General features: G+C 40.6%; 1 protein-coding gene across 3 annotated transcripts in view; it reads right to left on the bottom strand.

Annotated features, from left to right (window-relative positions):
- Nucleotides 1-18315, bottom strand: part of LOC140303953 (calcium-dependent secretion activator 1-like) — a 654602-nt gene that overhangs the window by 396838 nt on the left and 239449 nt on the right. For all 3 annotated transcript variants that reach the window (XR_011915222.1, XM_072382948.1, XM_072382947.1), the window contains exon 11: nucleotides 17155-17367. Coding sequence is in view for 2 of the 3 variants with exons in the window: in XM_072382948.1 (XP_072239049.1) it covers nucleotides 17155-17367 (213 nt within the window). In the remaining variant the exon portion in view is untranslated. The remainder of the gene's footprint in view (nucleotides 1-17154; nucleotides 17368-18315) is intronic.

Genomic DNA, 18315 nt, shown 5'->3' with positions numbered 1-18315 from the left:
TGATCCACCCACATTAATGGGATACTATCTGCAGAGGAAAGTGTGGTAGGGAAGAGCAATGCCAAGTTAATCATGCTAAGCTGTCATGGAAAAACACCATTAGTGAAACAGAGAACTGACTTCTGACTGCCACTGCCTTCTCCATAAAGAGAGGCAAAGCTGCCAGCAGAGATGCCTGCAGCAGGATGAGGCTGAGGAGGACTAAGTAATGTTTTAACTGCTAAAACCTATTCAAGAGTGTGGAGTTAAGCTTGTTATTGTACAAAGTAGTTTTGGCAAAACTAATGTTGGATATGAAGCAAGATGTGAGTTTATTATAGATCAGATGTGTGAGGCAGGCTAGAGCAAGCAGGTTTGGTGAAGGACAATGGCTATCCGTGCATGGGCTTAGATTAGAGTCTAACATTGAATTCTGATGACGACATTGAGCTAAGACGGATAGAGTGGAGGCAACAGCAGGCTACAAGTGAATGCAAGACAAGTGTTGGAGGCTGCTGGTGGGGTAACAGTGGGCATTAATGACAGTGAACAGTGAAGCTGATGGGGGTAGTGGACCTACTACTTAGACCTTAGGAGGCATGGCAATTGAATTGTTTGGCACATTTTTTAATGTCAATGAAATTGAGTTCTTTTTCCAGCTTTGTGAGTTGAGTAGTCTTAAAGGAGGACGTTTAGACCCCTTTTCCACCAGTTCACACAGGTCCCAGGCACCTTAATGACATGTCTGTGAAATCATTTGTTCAAATTCCTCAAGGATCAAGCACAGCAGCCCTCTCTGTACACTGTCTGTAGCACTCTGCGCTTGTCTATCTCTTTAAATAAAAATGAGCTGCTGCTGGCTGCTGCTCACTCCGCCCCCCTTCTTCCGCCCAACTTCCGAACGTGCCGTCCTCGGTTTTGTTTGATTAGTTTGTTATATACGTTTTGTTAACAGAGATAAAAAGATGCTTTAACTTGTCGTGAATCTTAGAGGCCTCTTAACGTGGATGGCAGCAGTGCCTTGTCTTGCATGCAACTAAGGGCTGTGTGTTCAACTAACTAACTAGCGGTTAGCATTAGCTTGTGGTAATCAGACAAAAGAAACACAAAGCACACTTACATCGTCTGTCCTTTCTCCATGGATGGTCGGTATCAATCAATTTTTTAGGTAAAGTTTTGCTGCCAGTCCTGCATTGTACTGACCCAAATTGAAGAAGCAGTCCTTGTCAAAATGGTTGGCACACACAAATAGGTTTTTGCCAACCGTGGCCGGAACTTCGCCGTCAAAAATAAATTTTATCCGCTCCCGTCGTAGGTCCTCTAAGACGGAGTCTTATGCAGGGTCTTGTGCTGGTCACTGCAGCCAACAACAGAGCAACTTACATGCTTAACTCTCAAATACGCCATACTGCTAACCATTTTTCTTCCCTGCCATGAATGAAATATGGGCGCCTCGCCTAAGATTTGCTCTTTTATAACCTGTTGGGCGTGGTGGGTGGAGACTGGGTGCTGGCCACTGCTGGAGAGTTCAGGAAGTGCGTCTGGATGAGAAAATTCGTCCGTAGGTAGGGGAGCGGAATCTGACTGGTTTGCTCAGACATGAGGGAGGAAGTGGCCGCAGCAGCGCAAGCAAAATGGACGCGGTTGTTGTTTTTAACACTGGGGGGAGTATGCACCCCTAATTCAAATATATTAGTGTAGAAAAGCTGGAAAAGGGATTTTTGCATAATATGTCCACTTTAAGTCAAATGCAGATCAAGGACAGGGGGCGGGGGGATCAAAGAGATCAAAATCTAAGATGATTTTAATATTAACCAGGATGAGTGCAGCACACCTATGTTCTGGAATGGAAGATAACCAATTGTCTACTGCATTTATCTTGTGAAAATGTATGTACATTACATGTAACTTAGGCAGTGAGCTTAAGTGCAGGAAATGGAATAAGATATGTTATCAGTGACTAATTTTGTTACTGCTGATTGTTATTTTAGAACAAATTTTAAGACAGCAAAAATGGAGTAAATCACATGTGCATGGCTTTCACATCAACTCATGCACAGAATAACATTATGATACAATAAGGAAAAGAAAAATAATAACCCCAGAACAAAATAGAATACGGTAAACAAACAAAAAATGAAAATCACAGAACAAATAGCCTCCCCAAAAGTTTTTTTTACTTAAGCTGCACCTTAGTTGTAGTCTGTAATGGAAAATTTTATTTAGCCTTATACTTGCCTCATCATGCTTAAAGACTTGATTTTCATTCCCAGGCATTAGATGCACCAGATGTACAGTACAATATTTCTTTTGTTACTTGTGAAACTTGGTCTCCCTTTCTCAGGCACTAGAGAGATAAGATGTTTCCAATCAAACAATTCTGTATTTCATTGTTCATTTTGGTTTGTGCAGTCCAGAAGGCCGTCCAGTTCATAAGGAGATAAGAAGACGTTAGCTTGCATTGTCTGATACGTATTTTTTTCTTCTCCTGTGTACGGGTATAATACGACATGCACTGAAACTGTAAGTCAGAGCTACACTCTGACACAGGTGCTCTGTGTTGAAGTTTTGCTCTCTCGTACAAGAACTGTTCAATAAACCTGCCTCAGTGTTTTTCACCTTAACAGTGCTTGGATAATCATTATTATTTTTTCCACCACATAGTCTAATTTTTTTGTGTCAAAAAAATTAAACTGTCAATGCAGAATACAAGAAAAAGAGTAAACTGTGAAGCTCAATTCCCTTTTTAGCAGTACAAAGCAAAGCTTTTAATTAAGTCTTTGTTGTCACATTGTTTTAATGTAGCCTGCTATGGTTTGGGGTTCAAAAGCCAAGTCTGTGGGAGTGACATGATGGCATATTATTCATTTCACTGATCCAGGTGTGAACTGGCACGTCGTTATTTGGTAACATTGAGTGATTGGTGCCTGATTTAATTGTGCAGAAAACACACTGTATTATTCATGGCCTTGCACTTTTAACTTGGTAATTACCAGCTACAGAGACTCAGTGGGACTCCAGTGGTTGTGTCAAAAACAGCTAGCTCAGTAAGCTCATGAACACAAATCAAAGATATTTCTTTATCTATTGAGTGTATTGGCCTGCAGTAATTTCTTTGAATCCAAAGCTGTTTTGGCACATTTGATATTTGACAGATTAAAAAGTGAATTCATGGGTTTCTGTTACTAACTTTCATTATCAATCAAAATGTTTTCATTCCACCAAAGGATGCTGCTGCTGTTTCAAACTAGGCTCCTATCAGGATGGGTCTGGTGAACACCAGATCCGTGATGAACAAAACTTTCATCCTGAAGAAATTCTTCGCTGATCATCAATTGGATTTCCTTTGCATCACTGAAACCTGGATGTCTCCTGGTGAGTCAAGTGCCTTCTCTGAGCTGTTGCCAGTATTTTAATTCCCCCACGGTCCTTTGGTCGTGGTGGAGGTTTAGCGTCTGTCTTCAAATCAAACTTTGATTGTAAACAGCTTTCCCCTCTGGACACTTTCTTCAGCTTTAAACAGTTTAATTTTGAGTTGTCTCCCTTTCCTGTGCTGTGCTGCTCTGCACAGTGATTTATTGTCCTCCAAAAATATGACAATGACTTTTTAAGTGACTTCTAAGATTGTTTGCCAGAATTCACGCCAAGATATGATTATTTTCATATTCATGTTTGCTGTCCTCTGGTGTAGGACTTTTTACATTTGGTGAACTCCTTTAATTGAATCCAGTCTGTAAATGCTCCTACTCAGGAACGTGGGCACATATTGGACCTTGTTTTATCCTGTGATTTATCTGTTCTTATTTATCTGTAATCTGGGAATCGTTAATGCTGTGTTTTCAGACTATACTCCTGTGTTATTTGATTTTGTTCCACTTTGTCAAATTATCAAACCGTGCACTCTAGCGCAACGCCTCCATGCTCTTAAACCTTTCACTGCTGTTCACTTCAGAGTTGCTTTTACCTATGAAGGCAAGTCTCAGCCTACAGTGTCTTTCAATATGGAGGAGCTATTAGTGAAATTGAATTCTGCCTGCCAAACAGTTCTGGTCTCATAAAAATGTAAAACCAAAACCCAGATCAGAGCCTTGGTTAAAAACCTGTACCATTAGACGGGATTGCATGCGAGCTGAACAGAAATAGAAGAGGACAGGTTGCAGGTTTCTTTTGAAATGTTGAGAAAAGGTTAGTGTTTGAACACTGAGCTCTATTACTCTGTTATAAATGTGCATTAACCTGTCCGTCTGAAACCTTATAGTTAAGCTTGTGATTAATTTCATCTCTTCTTTCTAAACAAGGTAATAAGCACTAGGGCCCCCATTTTACCAATTTTTCTGATCCATCTATTTTAATTCCCTGTGTATCTGTGTTTGACCACCTTGAGCGTGTATCCCTCTCTGTTTTAGAGCAGCTGTTTTTAAGTATGAAATCCCCTGGATCCCCTTTGGCTGTTGTCCCTCCTAGACTTCTTAAGAAGGTCTTCTCTTCCCTCCATTCTCACTATTGTTAGTAGTTGTCCAATATCCACTGTGGTACCAAAATCTTTTAAACATGTAGTTGTGCAACTCCTGCTGAAAAAAATTGTGGCTGGACTCCTCTTTATACTTTTTCCTGTCTCTAAGCTACCTTTTTTGCCCAAACTCCTGGAAAAGATTCTGAAGTCCTTCCTGTATGAACATGCAGCTCTGGAAGTGTTTCAGTCTTGGTTTCACCCCAGCACTGAATCTACTCTGTTCAGGATATTTTTTTTGAGCAATGGACTTTAGCAATGGTGACTGTGCCTTATATGTGCTGTTGGACTTGGCAGCTGCTTTTGACACTATAGATCATGAGATCCTCATTTCCAGGCAAGAGCAGTGGGTAGGTATCACTGATTCAATTCTCAACTGGTTTAGGTCGTACCTCTTTTATTTTCTCTCTACCAGCTTCCACTTGGCCCTATCTTCAGGAAACACAATAATTTGTACTCGGATGACTGTCAGAGGGCTGCGTGGTGGTTAGCCCGTCACTGTCGACTCTAGGTTTAATTCCCGGCTTTTTCAGTTGCAGCCCTCTGTGTGGGGTTTGTATGTTCTCCCAGTGTATGCGTGGGATCTCTACGGGTACTCCAGCTTCCTCATACTGCCAAAAAACATGCATGTTAGGTTACTTGGTGTCTCTTAATTGTCCCTAGGAGTGAGTGTGAGCATGCATGGCTGTTTGTCTCGTTTGTCTCTGTATGGCCTGTCCAGGGAGTACCTTGCCTCTCACCCATTGACAACTGGGTAAGGCTCCAGCTCCCTCACAACAACTAACAACTGGATTAAGCGGGTATAGAAAATGGATAGATGACTGACTTTGTTACCCATGAGACTTCCTGATCACCTTGAAAGCTTGGTGAAATCAGGAATTAAAATGGTTCCTCTCACGCCAAACATGGTCAAGAATTCTATCCTCGAAAAAGCATCGAGCCCCTCTCCCTTCTCAGCTTACTCCACTGACCAAAGCACCCCCAGCCCGGCTCCCACCATTGGTGCCCACAGCTGTTATTTCAACAGCTCAATGCCGTTGTCTAGGACACTAAGTGCCTCTGTTTTGGTAAACCCCATCTCAACCAGAGGTCCAGGGATGGAGTGAAGAGAGGGACAGTCAGACTGTCCAATCAGAGAAATATTATCCATATCCCCTGCAAGAACACAGCGTCCAGTTCAACTCTAGCTAATCTCAAACACGCAGTACTGAATGTCAGATCTTTAAGTAACAAATAATTTTTAATTAATAGTTTTATTTCCTCTCACAATCTTGATTTTATGTTTTTAACTGAGACATGGCTCGACAAAAACACAGCTGATGCAGTCCTGATTGAGTCTAGTCCACCTCACTTAAATTTTGTGTCTGAAACATGAGAAAACCAGAGGGGTGGGGGTGTTTGTGCCATGTTCAGGGACAATATACCCACCCACAAATTATAATTTGGGTTTTTTTTCTAGAGATGTCCCGATCAGGTTTTTTTGGCCCCGATCCGATCCGAGTCATCTGATTTTTAGTATCTGCCGATAACAAGTCCCGATCCGATACTTTCGTAACACATTTTAAAAAATGCACAAATGCAACATAAACAGGTTGTCCCCAGTTTTAATTTTATTCTATTATTTAATACTTTAACAGTGCACTTTTCTTTGAGGTAACTTGAATAAGAAATAATAGTGCAAAATTTGAATTGAATAAAAATAGCAGCTTAAAATACTTAAAATACCCAGCAGGCATGTAAACAAATAAGCAAAGTGCTTATTAAATGAAAGTGCAACAGTGTCATAAAGTAAGGCCAGTAATGTGCTTTCAGAACTGCACTCTTAATTCTCTTGTGGCTTAAATAATAAAATTAGTTTTTCTTGATGAAAACTAACATCTCTACCTTTTCTGATTTGCGCCTGTTCCTATTCTCATCAAGGATATTTGACAGAACTAAAGAGTCTCTCACTCTCTACAGAGCTGCAAGGGGCACAGAGATACTGGACTGCAAGTGCAGGCATAGCAGGGAACTGAGTACCACATTCTTTCCAGTTGTGAAGTGGGTCATCTCTTTTAGGGATGGTTTGTTTGGAGAAGTAGGTGCAGACCTGCACTTCTGCTGAGGTACTACTCACGGACCGGGCCTGAGATTGTCTCTCTTGTAGAATTTCCTCAAAGGCACTCTCCAGGGTGTTGCACGCATCAAGCCGTGGTGCCTTGCTCTCAGGGCTGGCTGCAGCCCCTGCTTCCTCTGAACTGGCAGCCCTCTTCTCCTCTGTCTTCACCTCCTCCTGGGTGAGGTGTTCCCTTGCATGCGTCAACTAGTCTGACTTTGTGAAGAACCTGAAAATTAAATAGAAAAAATATACAACACCGTAAGAGACAAAACATAGCACAGCCTTGCAACTGCCTTAATCGTGAAGTCTTAATGAAGAAATAAAAATCTAACTATAGACCCAAAACTAAAGTCAATAAAAACAATATTTACTGACTTAATACTACCTGGTAAGGATTTTACTGTATATCAACGTTTTATGGTGTACAAATGATGGACTTAAATTTTACTATAATTGCCCATCTTTGTATCTGGGATCTAGTAGAGTGGCTATGGAGAAGAGGGGCAAAGTTTCAATATCAGCAAAGAGCTTCTCCACTGCCTCCAAGAGGGTTCTCTTCATGGTCTTGATTCCATGGTCATCTTCCTCCTCACGAGAAAGAATACGTCTGAGGACTAACAAATGAACCACTGAGTACATGGGATGATGGTTCGTTGCAAACAATATCAATAAATGTAGCCTAATATCAATACAATACATGTTATGGCTGGGATCACATCAGCTACAGTTGCATCTTCTCTGCTAACCGACCTGGTCAACTCTTCAAAGGGGACTAGCACATCTGCAACCTTCTTCATGAGGTCCCACTGGTTAGCTGCCAGTACTGCTGGTAGAGTGTGCTCAGTGGCATAGACGCTGAGATGCCGTTTTTGTTCCAGTAGGCTCTGCAGCATGTAGAGGCTAGTATTCCACCTAGTCTGTGCATAATATAATAAGGTTTGTTTAGTTTTGTGTAAACTACAATAAGGAGTTGTACGACAGAAAGAAAATGGTGCAGAGAGTATAACATAAATTGTTGAGATGAATCTCACCTGGACATCTTGTTGTAGGTGTTTTATTTCCATGTTCAAATCCATTTGGATGTCTTGGATTTGAGAGTAAGCCAGAGGCGAGTGTTTGAAGTGACCTACAATCTTCCTCACTGTAGCCAGGGTGTCTATTACGCTGTGTTGGGAAAGCAAGCCCTCATGCACGCAAAGTTGGCAAGAATGTGCGACACAGCCCACACTCTCACCCATAGCTTTCTTAATATTAGCGGCGTTGTTGCGCAAAATTACATAGCTTGTTGATGCCCCAGTTGTTGAGCATTTTTTCCATGGTCTGTTTGATGCGCTCTGCTGTGTGGGATCCGCGAAATTCCTGGGCATGCAGGGTCGCACGGCCTAAAACAAAACTAGAGTCGGCTCACTGAGCTGTAAGGCTTAATAAGGACATCAGAGCCACATACGAACTCCAGACATCTGTGGTGAACAAAATAAAGGGCACGTCTGATAACGAGAGAATAAGTTTGTCGAGAGCTGGCAGAGTTTTCTCTGTGAAATAGAGGCAAGAAGGCGTGTCAAAACGGGGCTCCAAGAAATCCAACAAAGTAATAAAGCCTGGGTCTTCTACAAATGCCAATGGCCTATCACTGAGTGCTATCATTTGGGCTATCTTTGCGATAGTTCCTTGTGCCTTTTCACTGTCGCGGGGCATTTTTTCCTTGCGCTTGAATGTTTCTTGTGGAATGGGCTGAATGATCTTGGACTGTGTTGCTTGAGTGAATTCTGCGTATTGTTGTGGATGTTTGTTTTTAAGGTGTTGAATGAGGTTTGTCATGTCAAACGCAGATTTGTCCTTAACCCCCCTGGAAATACCCAGCTTGCATGGAGAGCAGTTTGCTATTGCAATGTTTGTCTCATCCCCTGTGAAGCATCGTCAAACAGCAGACATGTGCGCCTCCCAATTAAACTGGTGTCATATTCTGCTGCGCTTTACGGCAGTAAAATTTCATGATCCATTCATGCATTATACGGAGGTGAGAGACTTCTACTGGGGATTTTATGTCTAATAATAAGCTTGAAATGTATAGCGTTGATCAAACTAATAAGAATAAAATTTATATCCATCACTGATCGGGATGCAACATCTGATTTCGATCAAGTCTGAAACGACGTGATCGGATCGGGACATCCCTAGTTTTTTCATCATTTGAGTATGTGCCATTCAAAATGGAGATAAAACTATCTTCCATACTTTATATCACCATTTACAAACGACCTCAGAATTGTTTTATTGATGATTTTGCTGAATTACTTTCAGTTGTGTGCACTGCTTTTGATTGTTTAGTCATAACAGGGGACTTGAATGTACACGTGGATGTAGGCCATAACAAGCAAGCTAAAGAACTCACTGCTGTCCTTGAAATGTTTGGTCTAATGTGACCCCCCCCCCCCCCCCCCCATGTGGACAACAACACAGACAACAGTAAACATTTCACTCTCAGTGTGATACAAGTTGTAAACTATAAACCTTAGTTTTCTTTTGGAAAAAGGAATTCAATTCTAAAATTAAAGCTGCAAGCAGCCACGCACGGGGCCTTGCAGGTGTGCACATCGGGGTATGTGCTGGACTGTGTCCGCTGCGCATCGCACAGCCATCCGTCAAGTGTAGAGCAGGATGTGAGAATCCCAGCCAGGTGTTGTACCGCCTGGTATATGTATGCGTTTTGGGTGGAGGCCAAATGCAGCCTATAAAGTTTGGTGAAGATTGGACAATGTATGAAAAAGTTATAAGTCACTGTGTTTTGTGGCGAGCAGTAGCGAGTCCTCAAAGTTTGAGGGTCTGCCACGGACACAACTTTCAGACTTTGGAAGAAATTCTCCTAACTTTTAATCCCCCATGGCTTAAGAGTAACCTGACCAAGTTTGAAGCTGTTAACATTAAATCTGTAGTTGAAGTTCGATCATATGTGAGGTATGGAAACACAGTGACATTTCCAACCACCAGCAGGTGGCACTATAGGTGAGTTACAGTATGTGCATATGTATGCACTCAGGGTAGAGTCCCCAGCAACCCTATGAAGTTTGGTGAAGATCGGACAATGTATGCAAAAGGTATGAGTGACTTTGTGTTTTGTGGCGAGTCGTCAAAGTTTGAGGGTCTGCCAAGGACATACCTTTTACAATTTGGAAAATCTGATCACAACTTTTAATCCACCATGGATGAAGAGTAAGCACACCAAGTTTGAAGTTTGCAGCCATCAACATGAAATCTGTAGGAGGAGTTGGATCAATACGAGGTGTGGAAAAAGGCAAAATGGCACCAATTTGCAAGTTCAACTCAAAATGGCCGACTTCAATTAAATTCAATTAAATTCAATTAAATTTTATTTATATAGCGCCAAATTACAACAATTGTCATCTCAAGGCACTTAAATAATATAGTCCAATTCAAGCCAATTGGAATTCAATTTATTGTAATCATAATCCAATTCATTCATATGGAGTCAATTAAAAAAATAATATCCTAGCTAAGGAAACCAACAGATTGCACCGAAACTGGTCTTCAGTCCAATCTCCCATCCTGAGCGTGCCTGTGGCGACTGTGGAAAGGAACGACTCCCTTTCAACAGGAAGAAACCTCTGGCAGAACCAGAACCAGGAATGGTGGCCATCCGCCTCGACCAGCTGGGGTTTGAGAAGACAGAAAAGAGGGGGGAAAAACACCATAACACCATTCAAAGGATATCTGTTGGAACAGGGAAACACAAGTTAATAACCACAATAATGTCACATGTACATAAAATCAATTGAGAAATTAAACAGCAAAGTGAGGAAAGGTGTGACAGATGAGCTCCCCTAGCAGTTGCAACTTGCAGTTGATCCGGCGCCATAAAGTCCAAGGGTGTTTTGTGCATCTGGGCATGATGAAGGCGTGCAGCGAATTTCTTCCGGCTACACAAAACTAACCCTGACGTGACGTGTATTTAGTGAATCAGTAGGGGGAGCTGCAGAGTCCCTCGGAAGCAACTTCACTATGACGTAGTGTACACGAGGCCTGACACGCATGCCAAAATTCTTGAGTTTTCATGCATGCGAAAGGCCTAATAACAATAATAGTAATGCCAAGGAATACAATAGGGCTTCGCTGCCTTGCAGCTTGGGCTCTATTGATAATAATAATAACTCGAAAATTTCTGGAAGTTTTGATATGGGCCTGCCCTACTGCCCATTTCTGCCCTCTTAATGCTTTGCTTTGGGGTTGTAGTGCTCACTCTTCTCGATACCTATGGGGAGAAGAGTGAGACTATAAAACTTATCAAAAGAAAGTTCTCTCCACGCTCAGAGGAAAAAACAAAAGGTTATATAAATCTTACAAATAAACTTATCCCTCTCCGAACCGTCGGAGGCTCTATAGAAATTTAACAAAATCAATAAACAAAAGGAGACTCCTTCTAATGGAGTTGCTATGAAAGTTATAATTATAAATCAAAGACACTCCTCTACCGGAGATACTACTGAATAAATGACAAAGACTAAACAAAACTTCACTTGGCTAAATCTATGGCTATGGAAAATCTTACAACAGAAAATCACTCTCAAGGAGGAAATCATTAATAAACAAGATCTTTGATACTTAGGCTTTGGTCACTTTGGCTAGCGGACGAACGCTCGAAAGACAATTCAACACACTGGCAACGAGACACAGGAAGATGCAGACTAAATACACATGAGGGACCAAGGGGAACAGGTGGAAAAACTTGGGAATCAGGGAAAACAATGCGACACATGACACGGGAGGAAGAGCAAGTTATCTGAAACGAGAGAAGTTGTTCATTTCAAAATAAAACAGGAAGTGACAAGACAAGATACAAAAACCTAAAAGCCTCTGTGAGACCTGACAGTCTGAAGTGGTTCTGGTTGTGTTTCGTGTGGTTAATAATGGCCGATAAACCACACCCTCAGCGAAGGGTTGTTAATGAACCACACTCCCTGCATGCCTGTTATGTCTGAGGTGGCTCTGGTTATATTGCATTCACTCTTAGGCTCCCCCTTAGGAATGCATAGGATTTGTGTTGCCACGGTAACAAGCCTCATGTTAACGGTTTGGCAAATTTTAAAGTTAAATTTCTCAAAAACCGTAATAGCCAGCATAATGAGACTGAAATATGTTGTAGTACAACGCGTCCCGGGTTGGGGAACATTTTAATGATTTTTCTACAATGACCTGTTGCCTAGCAACAAGCATCCAAAATCAAATTTACACTTTTTTAAAAATTTAAACTTAGCTATCGCAAAAACCGGAGCACCTAGCGTAACGAGGTTTAATGACCATTTAGTACGAAGCGACCCAAGTGTTTGAACGCACGAATGATGTCTCTATGATAAAGTTCGGCCAGGCAATAAGCGTCTAAATTTCTTCGCTTCCTGGCTTCTACCATTACCATGGTAACGCTTTTGATTGAGACAAGTAAGGCCCATCGAGGCACGATGGAGACGCACGTAATGACGTATGCATTACGTGGGTTGCAAGTTTCGGTTCGGGCCGAATAAACAGATTAATTCTTTTCGTTTTTGTGGTAACAAAATGTTCAGAATCCTCATAGAAATGCATTCGGATGACTCGACAAAAAATTTTTTATCACAGCTTCATGAGATGTAAATATGTTGGGCGAGTCGTGGAATATATTAATGATGTCTCTACGACAACCTGTTGCCTAGCAACAAGCGGCCAAAGTCAAAATGACTTTGATGTTTTTAAAAATTCAAAGTTCAAAATCTCAAAAAGTGTAATAATTCGCATTATGAGGTTGTACGGGCGCTTAGTACCCATCAGCCTGAGTCTTTGAAAGTCTAGTCTATTGTCGAACGATAAGCGCGCAAATATTCGACCTTTTTTCCGGTTTTCGGCACCTAGCGTTGCCACGGTAACACTTTTGAAAAATTAAAGTAATGCCCATCGAGGCATCGTGGAGACGCACGTATTGATGTATGGTATGCGTGGCTTCACGTTGCGGTTCAAGCCGCATTAACGGACGAAAAAGCGTGCGGAATAATAATAAAAAGAAAAGGGAAACTTTTCTAGATACTAATAAATCGCCTTCTTTTTTCATGTTTTTCCACGTCTTTTCGGCTGTGTTTTTTTTTTTTAGGATTTTTTTTTTATATATCAGAGCGGGGCCACAATATACACCCGCTGCTTGGCAGCGGGCTTTTTACGACTTTAGCTTGTTAGCAAAATGCTAGCTTTTTTTTTCTGCAATTTTGTTTCAGGGAAGTTCTTCGCATGCATCCACTGCTCCGCAAAGGGTGTTTACTTTTTTTACCTAGTGAAAGGCTGAATTACAAAAATGCCCGAAACAAAATCAAAATATTGGCCTAACAAACAGGTTTTTCAAATTTCTTCGGACATTTATTTTTTTTCACGATTTTTTTTCAGGGGGGTTCTAGGCATGCCTATTTTTTTAACCTAATGATAGGCGATTCCCTAAGATTCTTCTCCTCACATATAAAGCTCTTAATGACCGAGCTCCATCATATCTTAAAGCTCTCATTGTAAGATATTTTCTTAACAGAGCACTTCGCTCCCAAACTGCAGGTTTACTTGTTGTAGTTTCTAAAAGTAGAATGGGAGGTAGAGCCTTCAGTTATCAGGCCCCTCTCTTGTGGAATAAGCTGCCAGTAAATGTCCCTTTCCACTTTTAAGATTAGGCTTAAAACTTTCCTTTTTGATAAAGCTTATAGTTAGGGATGGCTCAGGTAATCCTGAAACATCCATATAGGCTTAGACTGCTGGGGAACCTCATCTGTCACACCTTTCCTCACTTTGCTCTTTTTTCCCCCTGTTTAATTTCTCAAATGATTTTATGTACATGTGACATTATTGTGGTTATTAACTTGTGTTTCCCTGTTCCAACAGGTATCCTTTGAATGGTGTTATGGTGTTTTTTTCCCCCTCTTTTCCCTCTTTTCTGTTCTCTCAAACCCCGGCTGGTGGAGGCCGATGGCCACCCTTCCTGAGTCTGGTTCTGCCAGAGGTTTCTTCCTGTTAAAAGGGAGTCGTTCCTTTCCACAGTCGCCACAGGCACGCTCAGGACGGGAGATTGGACTGAAGACAAGTTTCGGTGCAATCTATTGGTTTCCTTAGCTAGGATATTATTTTTTGAATTGGCTCTATATGAATTAATTGTATTATGATTGCAATGAATTGAATTCCAATTGGCTTGAATTGGACTATATTATTTAAGTGCCTTGAGATGACAATTGTTGTAATCTGGCGGAATATAAATAAAATTGAATTGAATTGAATTGAATCAATAAACTGTGCAGTATCGACATGGGACTCACACTGGAACTCCAAATGTCACTCTTGAAGCCTATTCGCACGATATTGTCGTCCTTCATAAGACTTTGGATGTGACTGTAGATAGTTTGGTATAGCTCTGGCAGGTATACATCAGTCCAATATCTATGACTCGGCAGCGTGTACCATGGATCCAAGCAGTTAATGAGGCATTTCAACCCGCTGTCTTCTACAATAGAAAGCGGCTGATGATCAAGGCATATGAATTCCATTACCTTTTTATTTAGTTCTGTTTTTTTCTTGCTGACGTTGCTGTAGGGTTGTTGTCGTTTATGTGTCTCTGTTACGGTCAGCTGAGTTAGTGGCGTCTGGGTTTCTGCATGCTGCTTATGTTTCTCTGCCTTAGCAGCAGCCAACTTTAAAAACTCCAGCACGTTGTGAGAAACTTTAATATGTCTTATCAGGTTCGTTGTGTTGAAACCCTTTTGAAGCAATCCTCCTTGAGGAATCTCCTTTGCACACACCTTGCAAACTGCAAATTTACTGTCCTTTTTGGACACATTGTAAAACTCCCATACCGGCGACGCCATTTTCAGTGTTGATGGGGTTTTTTCCCTCTCCCCCTCCCTCCTTGCCTGCCCGCCTTTCAATGTAGAGACTGTCATGCCCCCTTAAAGAAACTTGGGTCTGAGAAGTGGGAATGCATGCAGTCAATGCGCACACACAAAAAGTCAAGTCAAAGCATTGTCGGCCTGCTTTGATCTATTTTGAGAACTCCGATAAAATCCGATAGGGGCGTTATCGGCTGATTGCGATCGGTGCATCTCTACACTCTTGATGTGCTTATTTCAAAGGGTGTTGTTATCTCAAACGTGGATGTCATGAATGTTGCTTTATCTGATCATTTTTGTGTTTTCTTTGACCTGTTTGTTACACCCTCAGTTGGGTCTGCAGTTGTCCAGGAAAGACTCCTAAATGACAGAACAGGGACAGTTTATGGCAATGATTAGGTTTGAGAACACCCCGTGTTGTAATGTCGATGATCTGTTGAACTCTTACACATCAAGTCCCTTAAATGTTTTGAATACCATTGCTCCTGTCAAGGTTAGAATGGTTAAAAGTAGGCAAAAGGTGCCATGGAGAAAAGAAGAGTCAGTCAGGCCACAGAAAAGGGAGTCGAATGGAAATGGAGGAAGTCAAAGCTCCAGGTTCATTATGAGGTTTACAAAGAAAAGCTGTATTCAACCAGACTTTGCGTAGAACGAGGGAGAGTTATTTTTCTGAACTCATCAAAAACTAAAGTAGCAACGCTCATGTCCTGTTTGCTACAGTAAACTGATTAACATACCCTCAGTTTCACTGCCTTTAGTGTGAGATAGGCATCAACTCTGACAACATTTAAATTCAGGCTGAAAACGGTTCTATTTAGCTGTGCATATGACAACTGAAAATATTTTATCTGCAATCTTTGCTTTTAACTTAATTAATCAATGATTATTTTTATGTTTTATGGAATGATTTTATTTGCATTCTTGTGATTTTATGTAGCTGTAAAGCACTTTGAATTGCTTTGTGTATGAATTGTGCTCTACAAACAAACTTGCCTTGCCTTGCCTTACTCAATGCCGTCCCATTTTATGTCAGAACTGCTGCACCCATAGGTACTATCTCGCTCTCGCTCTTTGGTCGGCTAACCAGAGGCTTTTATATTTTCCAAAGACTCAAAACAAAACTCAGAGGTGACAGAGCTTTTTCAGTTGCAGCCCTAAGACTGGAATGATTTACCAATACACGTCAGTCAGGCTTCTTCACTCACTGATTTAAAATCTTGTTTAAAAGCACACTTACTTCCTGGCCTTCAACGCAGAGTGAGAAGTTGACTGTAATTTTATTTGTTTTGTTTTTTGGACTCTTTTATTACTATTTTATCTTGTGTTTTTTGCCATCTTTTACCCTTGGCCTGTCTTCCTTTAATTTGATGTTTTGTTATGCATATCAGCACAAACCACTGACATATATTGTTAAGCCTAGTCATGAAAGGGTGATGATTCTGGCTTCAACAAAAAAAGAAGTGTGTACTTACCTTGATAAATAAATAAAATAGAGAATTTCAGAATATTCATACCTTTTGTTCACTTATTCACCGCTATAAAATGGACTCTGCATATCGATATCCCTATTATAGCCTAGTTGACAAGGGAAGAAACATTTACACCACAAGCCACATTCACTTCATTGTCTATACAGTGTTACAGGCTATGCAGGGCATTTTCTCAGTCTCGCTCAGATGAACGCATCATAGGAAACCTGTGTCTTGCGCAAGGACACTTTGACGTGTGGTCAAAGGCAACCAGCCTTCCATTTGGTAGATGATTGCTCTTCCTCCTGAACTAAAGCTGCCCTGTCAATGAATTACTGGCCAATTGACAAAATGGCTTTTAGAAATCTCATCCAGTTATATTTTCACAATCTGACCTGTAAAGATTTTTTATATTTATCTATTTATTGATTTTCATTTTATATGAAATGTACCCTTTTTCATCAATAAAATCAATCATAGAAGAGAAAGACATGCAAAGAACATGAAGGCTTCATTAACAACATATATGTCAGGAGCACAGACAAAGCAATTAACTTCTGTTCGCAGCAAGATATTAAATCTTGTGTATTTTGTCTCCAGTCAGAGAGATCACAAAGAGAAAGAGGAAGAGTTTTGGCAATCAAAACATGTAAAGAGTAAAACAGCGAAAAAAAAATCACTTTTTGTATAACCCAGCTAAAGGACAGCAGGGTTTACAAGTAGTGGGAAAAAAGGAAAAGGGAACAAATAAAGAAACATAATGACACCAAGTGAAGTCACCAACATTTTAACACTATAGCAGTTCAACAACAAAGAGGGAAGCACAAAGAGAAACATTAACCGTTCAGAACATGTGCAATACGTGTCCAGAAAAAATTCATTGAATTACACAGCTAATGTGTGAATTAAAAAAGAATATGTTGATGATACCAAAGACAATGAGCAAAAAATGGAGCAACACAGTGAGAAACACAGGAGAAAAAGAGAAGTGCGAAGCAACAAAAAAAGTAAGTGTGTCACTAATTTTTCTGTTTTCTTATAACTTGTGTGATCAGCAAAAAAAATTTTTCATTGTAAATGTCTGGGTTTTTTTCAATCGAAACATCATTTTGAGAGTTACATCCACAAAAGATGTAAGATGATCAAGTTAAGCCTTGTTGTAGTGTTACAACTCAAAGACAAGTTTTAGAGTTGAAAACTTACAGAATTGAGATATGGGTGCATCAAGCTGTGGCGTTGTGACCCTCCTGGAGTTGAGTTTCTGGACCTGGGTGGGAGGCACTGGTTTGTGGGACTGTCCAGTGGCCCTGTACATGGCCTGAACCCATAAGATACGGTCCTGCTCGTCATCACTGGCAAAGATCACAGTTTCCCCTTCTTTTACAGCATTGAAGAATGTCCGACCACCATCTAGGCCTGAAGTATAGACATTAAAAGTAAAAGATATAAGTGAGTGAGGCTAATGAGATCAACATTATTACAACACTGACAAAAATTATCAGAATTGACAAGAAGGTAGCCTAAAGGCAGTTGCTAATAATAAGCAAAAAAATCTTTTTAAAGTTTTATGATTAAAAAAATCATAATGTTTTCCTCTTAAGAATGCTTACATTTGAGATAGAAAACATTAACGTGATATTCATTGTGTTTATTTTCTAAATACATTGGATAAGAACAAATGATACTCTGAGGCTTTTTCAATTCAACACCCTAAATTTAATGCATTAACAATTGTCAATTGAATGGAACCAGATGTTTTGGTTATTGGCTGAGACACTGGGATCCTGGACGACCACTGGCATTTGTAACATAAGAACCACCCCGAGAGAAGTGGGAGCTGTCAGAATTGTTGAAGAGCAGCAGATAGATTCCATTATCATTTTCTTCACAGCCAACCTCAGGTTTCTTTTCAGCACTGACTAAGTATCCTAGCTCTGTTGAGCCATTGAGTATTCCTTTAACTGTCAGTAGTGATGACTTCACCAGATTCTTCACCAATTAAATTGTTTCAATCAGAGAGAAGATTAATGGAATCCTTCCCACTATTATCACTGATGTATCATTAAGTGCAGCAGCTTTAGAAGTATCTTTAGAACCTGATTTGTATTTAGACAGCTTCTGTCCAGTTGATCTATCTGAGCTAACAACAGCAATAGTCTCTTCTAAACCATCAACTTGTATGTTAGAACCAATCCTAACCAGACTGTTCAAGGAGGTTTTCCCCTTAATCAGTACTTCCATATTGGATTTGATCAATCGGTCTTTGTTGACAGGATATGTACCTCAGACTTTTAAGGTTGCTGTAACTAAACCTTTACTTAAAAAATCTACTCTTGATTCAGAAGTGTCAGCTAATTATCGACC

Source organism: Leuresthes tenuis, unplaced genomic scaffold, assembly GCF_036924035.1.
Source record: "Leuresthes tenuis unplaced genomic scaffold, fLeuTen1.0.hap1 SCAF_3, whole genome shotgun sequence".
Taxonomy (NCBI): domain Eukaryota; kingdom Metazoa; phylum Chordata; class Actinopteri; order Atheriniformes; family Atherinopsidae; genus Leuresthes; species Leuresthes tenuis.
The sequence above is the reverse complement of the archived record's forward strand: the minus strand, read 5'-3'. Positions and strand labels throughout refer to the sequence as shown.